The following is a 12639-nucleotide window of genomic DNA, read 5'->3' on the forward strand; positions in this document are numbered from 1 at the left end:
TTACCAACAAAATCATTGTTCACATCCAAAAATTTAAATACATTTCGAACCATTATTCAGCTCAGATTCAGTTAGTTTCGCCGGCCGGGGATTCATACCCGATTTATTTTACCCCACGCGTATTACAAAACCCATAGGATTTTCGGCAAATTATTATTCACCTAACAAAACTTCGCTCACCTTGATCTTACTGATGACTCTACAGCGGCTGTGGCCTGCTCTGCACTATGTAGATGTCCTCCCCCACCATGCAGCCCTCCACGTCCTGGGCGCTCCCGAACCTCTGCTCCAGGTATTGCCCCACCGCGGCGAGCCGCTGCCCGAACTTCTGCCTGAAGGTCCGGTCAACGGACAGTGGCTTCGTGCTGTAGTCGACGGTGAGCTTCACCACCTCACCATCCGCGGGGCCTGAGCCGAGCACCCGCATCTCCTCGCTGAAGTTGGCGAAGGCCAGGGTGGCGACGTCAGTGTCGAACTTGTCGCAGGAGAGACGCCACGGGGTGCCGCGGGTGCCCGCGGCGAGGGTCTCGCCCAGCCCCGGGGCGACCTCGGCCTCGACGACCCTGGTGTCGTGATCTGAGGGGCTGACGGTGTGGAGCACGAAAGAGAGCTCCGGCTCCAGCATCTCCTGCACCAGGACGGCCATCTTGGCGTCCCCCTGAGGCACGCCAGCCACCCGGCGGCTGAGGATGGCCCTCCGAGTGTACAGCGAGGCCCAGACCCGCGCTACTGCGGACCGGAAGTTGGTTGGGTCTGAGAGGCTGACATTGGGGATGGACTCGTAGAGCCCTGCAGCTGACATCCCGGCCAGGTCTTCCACGTTGGCGCTGGACCTGACGATCAGCCGTCCGTCCTCGGGGAAGATTATTTTCAGGGATTTGATGGCTTCTTCAGTTGGTGAAAGTAGCGAGACTATTGCTTGTAGCTCGGATGATAGGGTGTCGAGTTCACCATTTTCGATTTCAGCTGTCTCAATCTTGTCTAGAAGGCTTGTAAACGGTTCCAGTGATCCACTTTTCTTGAGGGCATCCTCCATTGATCCAAATGGAAGCACAGCCCCAGCAGGAACTTTGAATGCTGCTGGAATCCCTTGATCGTTGTAAACTAGCCAATGACAAAATAGAAAGAAAAAAATAAGATCACAAATTATTTGCACAAAATAATTAGGAGAAAATGTTTCTATTACATGAGTTATGATATGTTAGGCGACAGTCTTAACCATATCGTTACCATTAGCAGAACGTCCATCGTAAAAAAAAATGCTCACTGGTTACCATGGATTGATGGATAGCACTACATACTGACTACGTATACATAAAATGAGTTATATATTTGATAGGTACAGGATTAGATGATGTACTATCGGTGTATTGAGATTCTACCAAAATTATACCGAAGAACTATGGCCCTTGCAGCAAAAGACCAGGGTGTACTTTGTTTTAATATGAAAATGTGGAATTAGATTTATATAGTAGTTTGTGTTAAGCACTTTCGGCTTCCCTGTTGTTAATCAGAAGTGTACTATACCCAGCTATTCAAAAGTGAATGTTTACTTAACAGTTGACACTAAGAAAGTTGAAGAGCATCTCACTCTATTCAAAATGCTCTGCTTTTGAGCAGAAATGTATTATACCCAGCTACTCAAGCAACTTGACTGAATGTCTGAATCTTTACTTGACACTGAGAAAATTTAAAGAGCATCTCACTATTCGAAATGCCTGGTTTTTAAAAATAATACTGTCGACTTCCTATAAACCTCTTAGCAGTTATGATCTTGCAACACTTGTTAGTTTCCATTCACAAGAATGTTGGAAAACAAATATAGACATAACTTTAACGAATTTTACTGAAAAAATGTACCTTTATTTGACAGTGAGGCCAGCACAGAAAGAGTTCCACAAGCTTTAGCTTTAGCACCAGATGATTCAATCGATGCTTCTGCAAGCTCCAGAACACTGGAACTACCATTTTCGCCTGAAGTATAGCTTTTGGGCTGAAATGTTGTCCCATGGAGAACAGAGAAAATGAATAAGTAGGGGTAACAGACAAAATATGCAGGATCCTAGGAACATCTAGTGTAACATGTGATGAACAGGAGACAGGTATGTCTGTTATATGTGTATTAACGATGAAGAATAATAACATACCTCAGACACGTTCGACAACTCGTCCGTAGCCAGTGGTGAAGAGAACGAATTTGATGGTTTCTGTATAATGGATGGCTCTGAAGACATGTCACTGCCATCTGAAACTGACAACTCAACATCACTGGATGATGCTCCCAGCCTGTAATAAATCAAAGCGAATTTTATCTAGTTCCCACAGACAAAAAAAAAACCTGGACCTCTATACTGATGCCACCTTCAATCAAATTCTTGACGGAAAACATAAAAAACCATGCATACGAAAATAGAGCATAACCTGACATGTTTTCCCTCAAGCAACCTCATATCTGCAATTTTGTCATCATCTTCACAAGTTACAAATACAACTTGCTCCTGTAAACATGCCAGCAGTTGCAATATTTCAGGAACTGTTGCCAGTATAAGTATAAGAAAACAGGTTTGGCAAGACTAACTTGACGAGCTCTAACACCAAGATGTGATAGGTGAGGTAACTCTTGTAGAAGAATAACACCCACTATATTATCGCCAGCAGCTTTGACCTGTCAAATAAAGAACAAACCCTGGCTATATAAGTGATTTGGGGAGACAGGATCGGTAAATCAAGAATTTTGATGTTCCAAAATTACCTCTTCATCTCCATCAGCCTTATTTACAAGTAGAACCACAGGTCCTTTGATGGATGAAGGCAATGATCCAGGAATGATTCTTTCTACCTAAATAAACAAACCATTGCAATAGAAGCCTGAGTTTTGACTGTAATACAGCCAGAAAGGATAGCAAGGGTTCCAAAATTTGTTAAGGAGTAATAATACTCGGTGCTTTTAACAAGTAGAAACTGATTCGATCAGATTTAAAACCAAAGTTTAATTTGGCTGGTTACTACTAATTAATTTTCATATCCCTTTGGTTATCTCTAGGCCAGACTAGATATCAATTTGACATGACGGCATGAGGCCATACAGAATTCAAGTATCTGACTTGATGTCATGTCAAAAAATCATGTAGCCTGTGCTCACAGAAATATGTCTCGCATGGCCCAGGCCCAAACCTAATTAAATTAGGCATAAAGTCTACGAGAATTTACACAAAATATTCTTTTATGAAACCAAACAAATGTATTATGTATGCCAATGAAAAATATATTTTTCTTTGCAAAATGCGACTATGGTTGAAGGGACTGACTGGGATTTAATTTGCTCACACACACTCAACCTTCTGAAAAATATGACATGTTCACCCAACTGACACTGGTTATATTTCTGTTCTAGGCGTGATGTTGAACAACTTGTGGGCATTCTACACAGCACGGGACAAAGTGGCTTATGCATTCAACTCATCTGAACCTGATTGGAAGTGCACTAGCCTAGAGCAGGTGGTTCCCTGCTGGAGGGCTTTAAATTGCAGCAGGCTACAGTATTCAGATACAAGCTGGCCCATAGCACAAATGATATCTTCCAATGGCATGGATCATAGTATGTAAGTAGCAATAGGATTAACTACCTGCTGCATTGCAAAATAAGTGTCCAGGTTTTTTCCCCCTCAAAACAGTAGTATTTTCCTAAGTAACAACATCATGCCAACATGGCAGCAAAACATACGGAAGCTTATCGCAAGAATCTTTCTGCTTTCCTGCATAGTTCCAGAAGATACCTGTATCAGGGCTCCATGGGCTACTCCAGGAACAAGAACATCCCAGCCGGACGATCCAATTACTACTCGAACAGCTTTCAAAAGTACAGTGCAAAGTTTGGAGACCTGAAAAATAACACTAGAAAGTACATAAGAAGTTAGGATTGCCAGGATTATATGCAACAATAAACTACTGTGATTTGGAAGAGAAAAAAAGGATTACCCAGCACGAATTTCAGCCTCGGTGTAAGTTCTCACACTGTTCTCTGGTATTCCAAGGGCATTCCCAAGGACCTACAGAAGCAGACAGTCACAAAATGTTTAAGGTTTGTGATAACAGAGTCCACTTTTCTATTGGTGAAGCACCAAAATTTACAAGCTCAGTTAGTTGGAGTGTGTCATGGATGCAACTTCCTTAAGCGGCATTCTTTTTGGAAAAGACTGGCAAGGAAGTAGCGGTCACGCTACCAAATAGTAATGTCAACGGCAAAAACAGAACAAAAGAGAAAACAGGAGGCAAAAATTAGGGACAACGATGGACAACCAAGATGGCCAATATTTTGGGTAGCAATTGTTTTCCCTACATAATGTATATAAAGGTTAGGGTGTTTGGTTTGGCCAACCCTTTCCTTGTGCATTTGTTTAGTTTAAGGAATGGCTCCAGCCCATCTCCCACAAGCATAAAGTTAGTAGTAAAATGGGGAATGAGATCATCACGCCAAAATCAAGAGATAGTAATCCCATGATGGGGTGGTTCCAGAAACCAAATACTCCAGGAGTTCAAAATTTCTCTAACCCGAATTACCCATTAGTCCATGACTAACATTCTAATCAGGTGGTCTGACAAACCAGTATAGGACAAACCATGCAGTTCTGATCCATCAAGCGGTAGGCAGAGGACACATTCACTGGGCAAAACTCTCACCTTGACATTTTCAGGGAATACAGAAAGAAGTGCTTCAGAATACTCTTCCGTTAATCTCCTTGCTCTATCAAGTGTAGCTTTAAGTCTTAGTGCCCAAATATACTTGCCATCTTCACTGCCTATAAACATGACATGCTTTCAGGACACTCCTAACTATAACAGGAACATACAAAGGGTGAAACATTCACGATAGATGTTAAAGAAGAAAAGGGCACCTTCACTTTCACATAGACCTTCCTTCTTCCAAGAAAGAAGCTCGTTCCCTATGGCAATGCATTCCTCTGGCTTCCAACCTGAAAAGCCAACTTGATTGACGCCAATAATAAGGGCATCAAGGGTATCGTCCCATACACTTGTATTTCCAGCCACACATTGTGCAAGTGAAGCTGATCCACCTGAAGCTTCAAGACCATTGATATATCTGTTATGGCACAAGAGCAAAGCAAATAAACTCAATGTATCTCCAGAAGAAGAATCTAAGTTTACATCGGTAGATCCTTTATTCTGACAACTCAAAATGTTAACATAGCCAGGCAAATAAACTCAAACAACTTACAAAATAAATTAGCAGCAGTTGGTACCGTTCCAGCATACAAGACATAAGTGACAGTGTTATTTATCTATTAACATAAGTGAGCTAAACAAAGTACAAGACAATATGTTGATTACCTACCAGCGTACCTTATACTAAAATGAATCAGAAGCGTTGGGTTATTTCATTTCTATACAGCGAGTGTTATAGCTTTAGTGGAAGGGGGTCAACAGCAGGGAAGAATGAGGATCTCAGGCTTTGATCACATCGGATAACAACATGGTGTACGCAAGGTGTCGCTGCCCCAGCAACGGCAGAACTTGTTCCTGGCTGTAACAGCGGACTCTGTTAACTTTGGTTCACCAAAAGGGAATTTGATTATTTCTTACCAAGCAATCAGCTGATGACAACATCTTTAAGTTGGTGCTGCTAATGACCATATCTAGCTAAGAGATATGATAGCTAACCAGATTAACCATATTCTGAACTAACTTACATAAGCCAACTCGATTTCCAGCGTGCCCTTGAAGTATTGTGCATGTCTAGCTAAGCTGGACAGGTGCCTGACAGGCTACCATGTACTGCCATCGGCTCTGGTTCAATAAGCAGGTGATGATATGTTACACCCAGAAACAAGCCCACAACATCTCCTATTCTCCTCCCTCCTGGAAATACAGCGCAACCTCGAGATGGAATGCACGATGGCAATGGCAGAATCGCTAGCATTCTGTACTACAGGACCAGCAATTCCAGAACCTTGCATTCTCCCTCCAGGAGTGCCAGTAAGACATCCTCCCTCATGGGGTAGGTGTTAGCTCAGGGTGTACCTTCCATTTGCGTGGGTAGGGTATGAGAGGTGGGAATGAAGCGAATGGTTTCCTAGGAAGAAGAGTAGGTGGGCTTGGTCCTTAAATTTGGTGTGCCCCTGGCCCAGGACTACATTGGTGCATGGGGTGGGAGGGGCCTGAGGACGTGGCTAGGTGTAGCAATTGAAGACAACGCTTGAAAGGGTGGCGTGTGGGCGATGGTTGTCAGGATGGTCAGAACAGTTGCGAGTTATGATACACGATACAACTTGTAGCTTGATGATACAAATAGCCCTTTATTCTACAGTGCTGTCAAAATTGTTCTGTGACTTGTAGCTCAATGATACAAATAGCCCTTTATTCTACAGTTCTGCAAATTACTCTATAACTGAAGAAGACCAAATCAATAATGTTGCATTGAAAAAACATCATATGATTTGTAAGACAGTGCAAAATTTGGTTTAAGCTAATGAATTCATTACCTGCTTAACAAAACAAAAGAATAATCCTCAAGACCAATCTCACAAAGGCGCCACTGCAGAACTTCAATAAGTAAATATAATTGAAAATGTATGCAGCAAATTTGAACAAACTTTCTGAGTTGTGTTTCGATCAAATAACCTTTTGTCGCATTGCTATACCGGCATCAGTCGCATCATTTCTAAGGCCACTTTCAAGGCCCTTCATTAGAACTGATCTCAATGAAGACAATGACTGCAAGGTCTTCATCACAACTTGAATGTTCGCAGCATCCACTTGGTCCAAACTCTGAAAATACTCGATAAAAGAACTTCCATGAGACAATATACGAATGATGCATGATAACTGAAGCAATGGGTCCATTCTACCATTCTACAACTGAAATGGTAGAAAGTGGACTATCATGACACACAATAAGCTAGTAAGGACAGTCTATTACTGAGTACGTAGATGTAAGCATCATATCTTATGAAGGTATTCAGATTCACAAGACTGCAGTGCATCGTGAACGCCATTGAAACAAGCTGGAGTTAGATGCTTCCTATACAATTGCAAACATATAGAATGACGTCATGCAGAACTTGGTAACATAATTCACATTTCTAAACATTGTTTGCTTGTTTATATTAGATGATCAGAGGGAATAAATGTTTGAATTTAAAAAGAAAGCACAGAAATATGCCTGAATTATTGAAAACTGTGAAGTGCCAGTATTAGCTTGTATAACACGCTGAAATATGAAACAACGAAAAATCACTGTTTTTAGTAAAATTTACCTGTTTGGTTTTGACAAATGATGACAATGCTTCTAAGCCAGAATCATTCAAAGACTCCTTGATGGATTCCAGTTGTTCAAACAAGCTGCAGAATTGCCAAATACCATGTTACATATCATGCATTAAAATGAATTTTATTTTATCATTCCTATACAAAACCATTTGATGACCATCAGATAAGTGTTCATTGCTACAGAAAACATTTGATGCTCAGTGAAGGGGCTGCTTTTATAATTGTTCATCGAATTGTCTCTTTTAGCTTCAAGGTTGCGCGAAAACTAGCACTCTAGCAGTACATACTACACATCTAATATACATTAGTCAAGTACTAACATTTAGTATTGTAGATTCTTACTTGCACATCAAAGCAGGTAGGGTCAATATATATTTTAAATTATAATGATATCTTTTACTAGCTCCAATTTATGCCACTGTGCTTCATCTTGAATTATTGTTTATAACTTTTTTAGTATCATGGTAAATATATGAAATACTTACTTACCAGAATAACTGCAGTAAATCTTCTATTCTCTTGTTTCTGGGCAGCTCCTTTTTACGTTTTATGGAACAGTTCCATAAGGTGCCTAAGGGACATATGAGTCTTCTACCATATTATAAATAAGAAGTTTTCTGCCATTAATTTTTTGTTTATTGATTTGGGTGCAATCTTCTGTCCTTAATTCTTTATCACTATCAAAATTGTATTTCTGTATCAATACTTCTAAATGCAATAGGTCAGGAATTAGAAATTCCGAGCTGATGTCAATATCTTTCAGTAGGATCAAAAAGTTCAGAAAGAGTCAAAGTTTCATTAGTTTAGTTTAGCAAATAGATATTCTGGAAGTAGAAAATATGGGAAATAAAGAGTTAGACAACCTGCCGGCATTAAAGAAGTCTTTTAGTTCGCTATAAAATATTTGGAATTGTTCGACAAAAGCGCCATTGTATTCTCCAGGATTCTTTGTAATCCTAGTAAGCATGGCTTCTGTAGCAACAAGATCCTCAGGGCCAGCACTTCGGTGAAGCTTGTTTTGTATGGTATGCTTGATTTCTTGCTGTTGACAGTAGAAGATGGAGTGAGTTGCAAATAATCCGATGGGAAGTTACTCTATACTCTCGGAAGAGATCATCACCTTGAGCTCATGTGGGATGTCATTGCGATGAGCAATATCACGAATTCGTGTTAGAGGGACAGTGGCAGTAAACTCCGACTTAAACGAAGGTAAACAAGGATGAATCTTGCGAATCACAAGCACATCCTGCACGAATGTACATAAAAATATGAAAGTGATAAATAATTGATAACTAGTAAGTACTACAAAGTTGAGTCACTTATTTTGGGACGGAGGGAGTATTAGGTTGCACATTTAAATTTAATTGACCTTAAGCATTACATTGTTAGCAAAAGAATTATATAACAGTAACAAAGTCAGACTAGTTCATCTTAACTAAGGGCACAGTGATCAAAATTATAGATAGTTAAATACTTAGAATGGATGATGATGGTTATCTAACAGTTGTGATGGGAAGAGCAAACCTCAGGTGATATGCCTTTTGTGTAGTACATCTTTTCAAGTTCACGGAAAATTTGCCTCGATATCTCAGCATGTTTGTTGGGTCGGTAATGACCGCCATCTTCGGAACAAGATATCTGACCTGTATAAATCCACTGCAATAGAGCGAACCAATTAAAAATATATTAATATACTTTTTATCAGTCTCTGTTTTCAGATTAACAATTTACAAAACAAAATTAGTTTTCCAGGAAAATGCTGACAAATAGCATATTAAACTGCATTTCAAGAAAGATTTAAATAAATAGCAGATTGTATGTTTTCGGATGAATGTTTTTACAAGGGAAAAATAATTTTCCAAGAATTATAATGACAAATAGCATAGTAAAGTGCAGTTGGAGAAACCTTTAAATAAATAGCAGAGCATATAAGAGCCTCCAATCTACTTTGATCATCAACAGGTTCTGACACAAGCCGACGAACAAGATCTAACTGCAAGAAAAAAACACTTATTAAAAGAAGCTATTAGCATTACATTGAATGTAATCTTTCTAAAAAGACATCAAGTAACAGGATGCGGACTTCACCATCCACTGATTGTTATCTTTTGTTAGTTTCATAAAAGAAAGGTTAAATATTTAAACACAGCAGTGACCAACGTGGGAGCCTTAGGCCTTGTACAATGCAAGGTGCTTAGGGAGGTGCTTAGAGACATAAACCAGTTTTTCTTTAACACATTCACAAGAGATGCTTTCAGTTATGACAACCACTACCAAAAGGGAAACAGATAGCTAGCAACTATACAACATTGCTGCATCCGCTCATGTGGGGTCCTGAAAGTACCATACACTTCCATCTGTCGATATTTAAATTTCAGTGTTGAGCTTTCACTTTTAGAATAACAGAATATGGAATACTAGACCTTTTTGACAGGGTCAAAAAAAAATCAAGCCAACTTACCTTCTGCCACCAGTTCTTAGATGATTTATCACCCTCGACCAATTTCAGTGCCATTCCACCTAGCCCAGCTGTATCCCACATCCTGTCACTCGACTTATTCCCATGCTCATTTGACCTCATGAAAACAGCTTCGCTACCTTGCCATTGCCCACCAAATGAGCTCGAGTCAGTCTCTGGTGCTAAATTGGCAGCTGAAACATCTCCAACCGTTTGCGGAGCAGCATGTTTGGGTGCTCTATCAACCTTTGGTGTTCCCGAAGGACCTAAAGGCTCTTCTGTCTTATCCCAGTTGCACACTATATCAAGTGTACCACCTTTTGGCAGCTGAATGGCACGGTTGTCACCACCCTCCCACGTCTTGTCATTTCCCCCTTTCGAAACTATCACAAACTTGAACTCCACAGCTGCTTCGCCAGGGAGCTCCAGCTGGCAGACCCAGCCATCCTCTGACCAATCCAGTTTGACGTGTTGCTTCCATGCCCCAAGCTCCTTTGCCGAACCTATGATACCAACATGCTCACCATACTTAACCTGGTGCTGTAAACAAACCTGGAGCAGCACCGAACCCGACTTTGAAGGATCGGCTCTGTTTTTCTCCTTTGTTCTGCAGTAAACAGAAACACATATAAGCTGCATCGCCAAATTATCGAGAAAATGGAAATGGGTAATAAACTGCAAAGCTGCATTTGTGCAGAGAACTATTTAAGGTGAATTGTTTCAGTTTGTCAATTTTACTCAATTCGCATATGCCAGATAGACATGTAAGCATTGTGAAGGGAGAAAAAAGAACAGTACAGTGACTGACAGGATGGCCCAGCGCATCAGATTCAGCTTATTCAGTATCTAAAATGCTAGAATGGGAAATATCTTGCATGCCACTCTCAGAAACACTGAATTTCTCAGCCTGAGTTTGTGTGGAACTGCATTTAATTTACACCTGGATGGGTGGTTGGTTTGATTGACAGGGTCATGAATGGCAATGCCGGCTTAGGATCGAAGTGCACTAGATGGGTTTTCCGTGGTTGTGCTACATCTCTGTACTCTTTGTGGCGCCATTGGCCGCCGTGGTACATGTGTGCTCAGTACGGCTGCTGGCTCTGAGTCATGAGATGATGGCCGAGCAACCTATTGAAATCGTCATCATCTTCCATAAGAAGAAGAGAGATTCCGTCCCCACCCCATCCACCCGAGACGAGGGCCTTACGAAATTACACTGACGGATTACGAGAGGGGAACAAAAAAAAAAAAGAGGCAAGGAGGCATTACATACATCCCCGAGGGGGCGGACCCCGCGCGGCACGAGAACCTGCCGCTCCGCCGCCGTCTTGCCGGGAGGAGGGCGCCACTCCGCGGCACCAGCAGCGCGGCCGCGGCGGAGGGCGGCGGGAGGGCGGCGAGGCGCGGCCTGGCGGCGGCGGTGGCGAGCGAGGGGTCGAGCGAGGCCACGGGTGTGGTCATCCTCCTCCAGCGCAATCCGTCGAGCAGGTGGCGGGGGCGGCGATCGCGTCGTCGTTTTCTAGGGAGGGGAGGGGAGAGGGGGGCGGTGGCGAGGCGTCGGGATGGGCGCCGCGCGGGGAGGGCGGAGTGGAGTGGAAGCGAGAGCCCAAATAAACAGAGGCGGAGGCGCCCCGGAACGAGTGGACGTGCTTCCCGTGCCCGGTTTCACGGATCTCTCGCGCCCGCCCGCCCCCCGGTCCCCTTCCCTCCCCTCTCGGGGTCGGGGGCACAGCTGCACATCGTCGCTCTCTCTCAAAAAAACAAGAGCAGCATTAGCCACGTGTCCATCAAACCTTCCCTCTCGGGGCTATTATTATTATTATTAATCTTAAATCCGTTGTCAATGGATCATCCAAAGAGAAAAGGTGCTATTATTATTATTATTTATTACTAGCAAAAAAGGGTTTGTGGGTTGCAACGGGATGATAAAATAACGCCTTCAAATCAAGCTGCTGCAAATATAATTCCTATAATAATTATACTAATATGCCATTTATTTGTTAAAACATTTAGATTATTCAACCAACAAATCGGAGATACTATCCCTTTCCCCTCCCCTCTCGGGGCACAGGGTTCAAGCAATCTGCACGTTGCTTCTCTACAAAAAGAAGAGAGCGGCATAGCGACGTGTCCATCAAAATCAAATGATGTTATCCTGGGTGACAAAACAGTCTTATATATATCTTAAGAATAAGAACTGCACTGTTTCACTGAAAAGGATAAAAAGGAAAGTAGCATTAGCGACGTGTCCATCAAAGCATTGCGTAATTTAGAAATTGTGCTTGAAAAAAACATTACGTAGTTTAGAGAAGGCAAAAAGAATGTGTACAAATGGATCGTCTTTTCTTCTTCTTTGAATTGGTTCGATTGCTTGCCACATGGGTCGCGCGGTTACAACGGGCCATCTTTCCTGCATGCACGGATGGTCTTCGCGCTGCTTACAACCGCCCGGGACTCAAACTCGTGAAAAGCCGTCGCGCCTTTCCATCCAAAGGGAAAAGTTTTCTTGTTTGGAAAACGGGCTCTGATTACATCATAAGCACATAACACCCTAGACATAATGAGAATAACATTGAGGACCTTGGACCACTGAACAACCATCGATGCCGCCGGGACGAGCCGTCGACACGTCATTGTTGCCGCTCCCAAACCAGAGGCGGCCTAACCTTGTCGATAACATCCGGAAAGTCAAGGCGTCGGGAAAGAAAAAATAAATCACCCTTGCAGGGACTAACAAAACCTAAACTACTACTCGGACCAAGGCGTCGGGAAAGAAAAAATAAATCACACAATTGTGTTTCGACGATATATTGTATCGTGGGAGAAGCCTTACATGCTCAAAATCTCGACTCGAGCCGCCGGCAAGGAGTGTATGTCTCGGGTCAATAGTTTGG

General features: G+C 42.3%; 1 protein-coding gene across 1 annotated transcript; it reads right to left on the reverse strand.

Annotated features, from left to right (window-relative positions):
- Positions 1-11366, reverse strand: LOC123147471 (phosphoglucan, water dikinase, chloroplastic). Its single transcript, XM_044566724.1, has 19 exons — positions 11019-11366; positions 9749-10352; positions 9194-9280; positions 8812-8943; positions 8408-8533; positions 8151-8329; positions 7275-7359; positions 6640-6786; positions 6501-6553; positions 4896-5101; positions 4681-4799; positions 3979-4049; positions 3777-3894; positions 2753-2839; positions 2579-2665; positions 2422-2498; positions 2148-2286; positions 1861-1993; positions 1-1104 (listed from the first exon to the last, which is right to left on the reverse strand). The coding sequence occupies exons 1-19, from the start codon at positions 11204-11206 to the stop codon at positions 200-202; spliced, it is 3543 nt and encodes a 1180-aa protein (XP_044422659.1). The 5' UTR covers positions 11207-11366; the 3' UTR covers positions 1-199.
- Positions 11367-12639: the final 1273 nt, after the last annotated feature.

This window comes from Triticum aestivum, chromosome 7A (genome assembly GCF_018294505.1).
Source record: "Triticum aestivum cultivar Chinese Spring chromosome 7A, IWGSC CS RefSeq v2.1, whole genome shotgun sequence".
In the NCBI taxonomy this organism is placed as follows: domain Eukaryota; kingdom Viridiplantae; phylum Streptophyta; class Magnoliopsida; order Poales; family Poaceae; genus Triticum; species Triticum aestivum.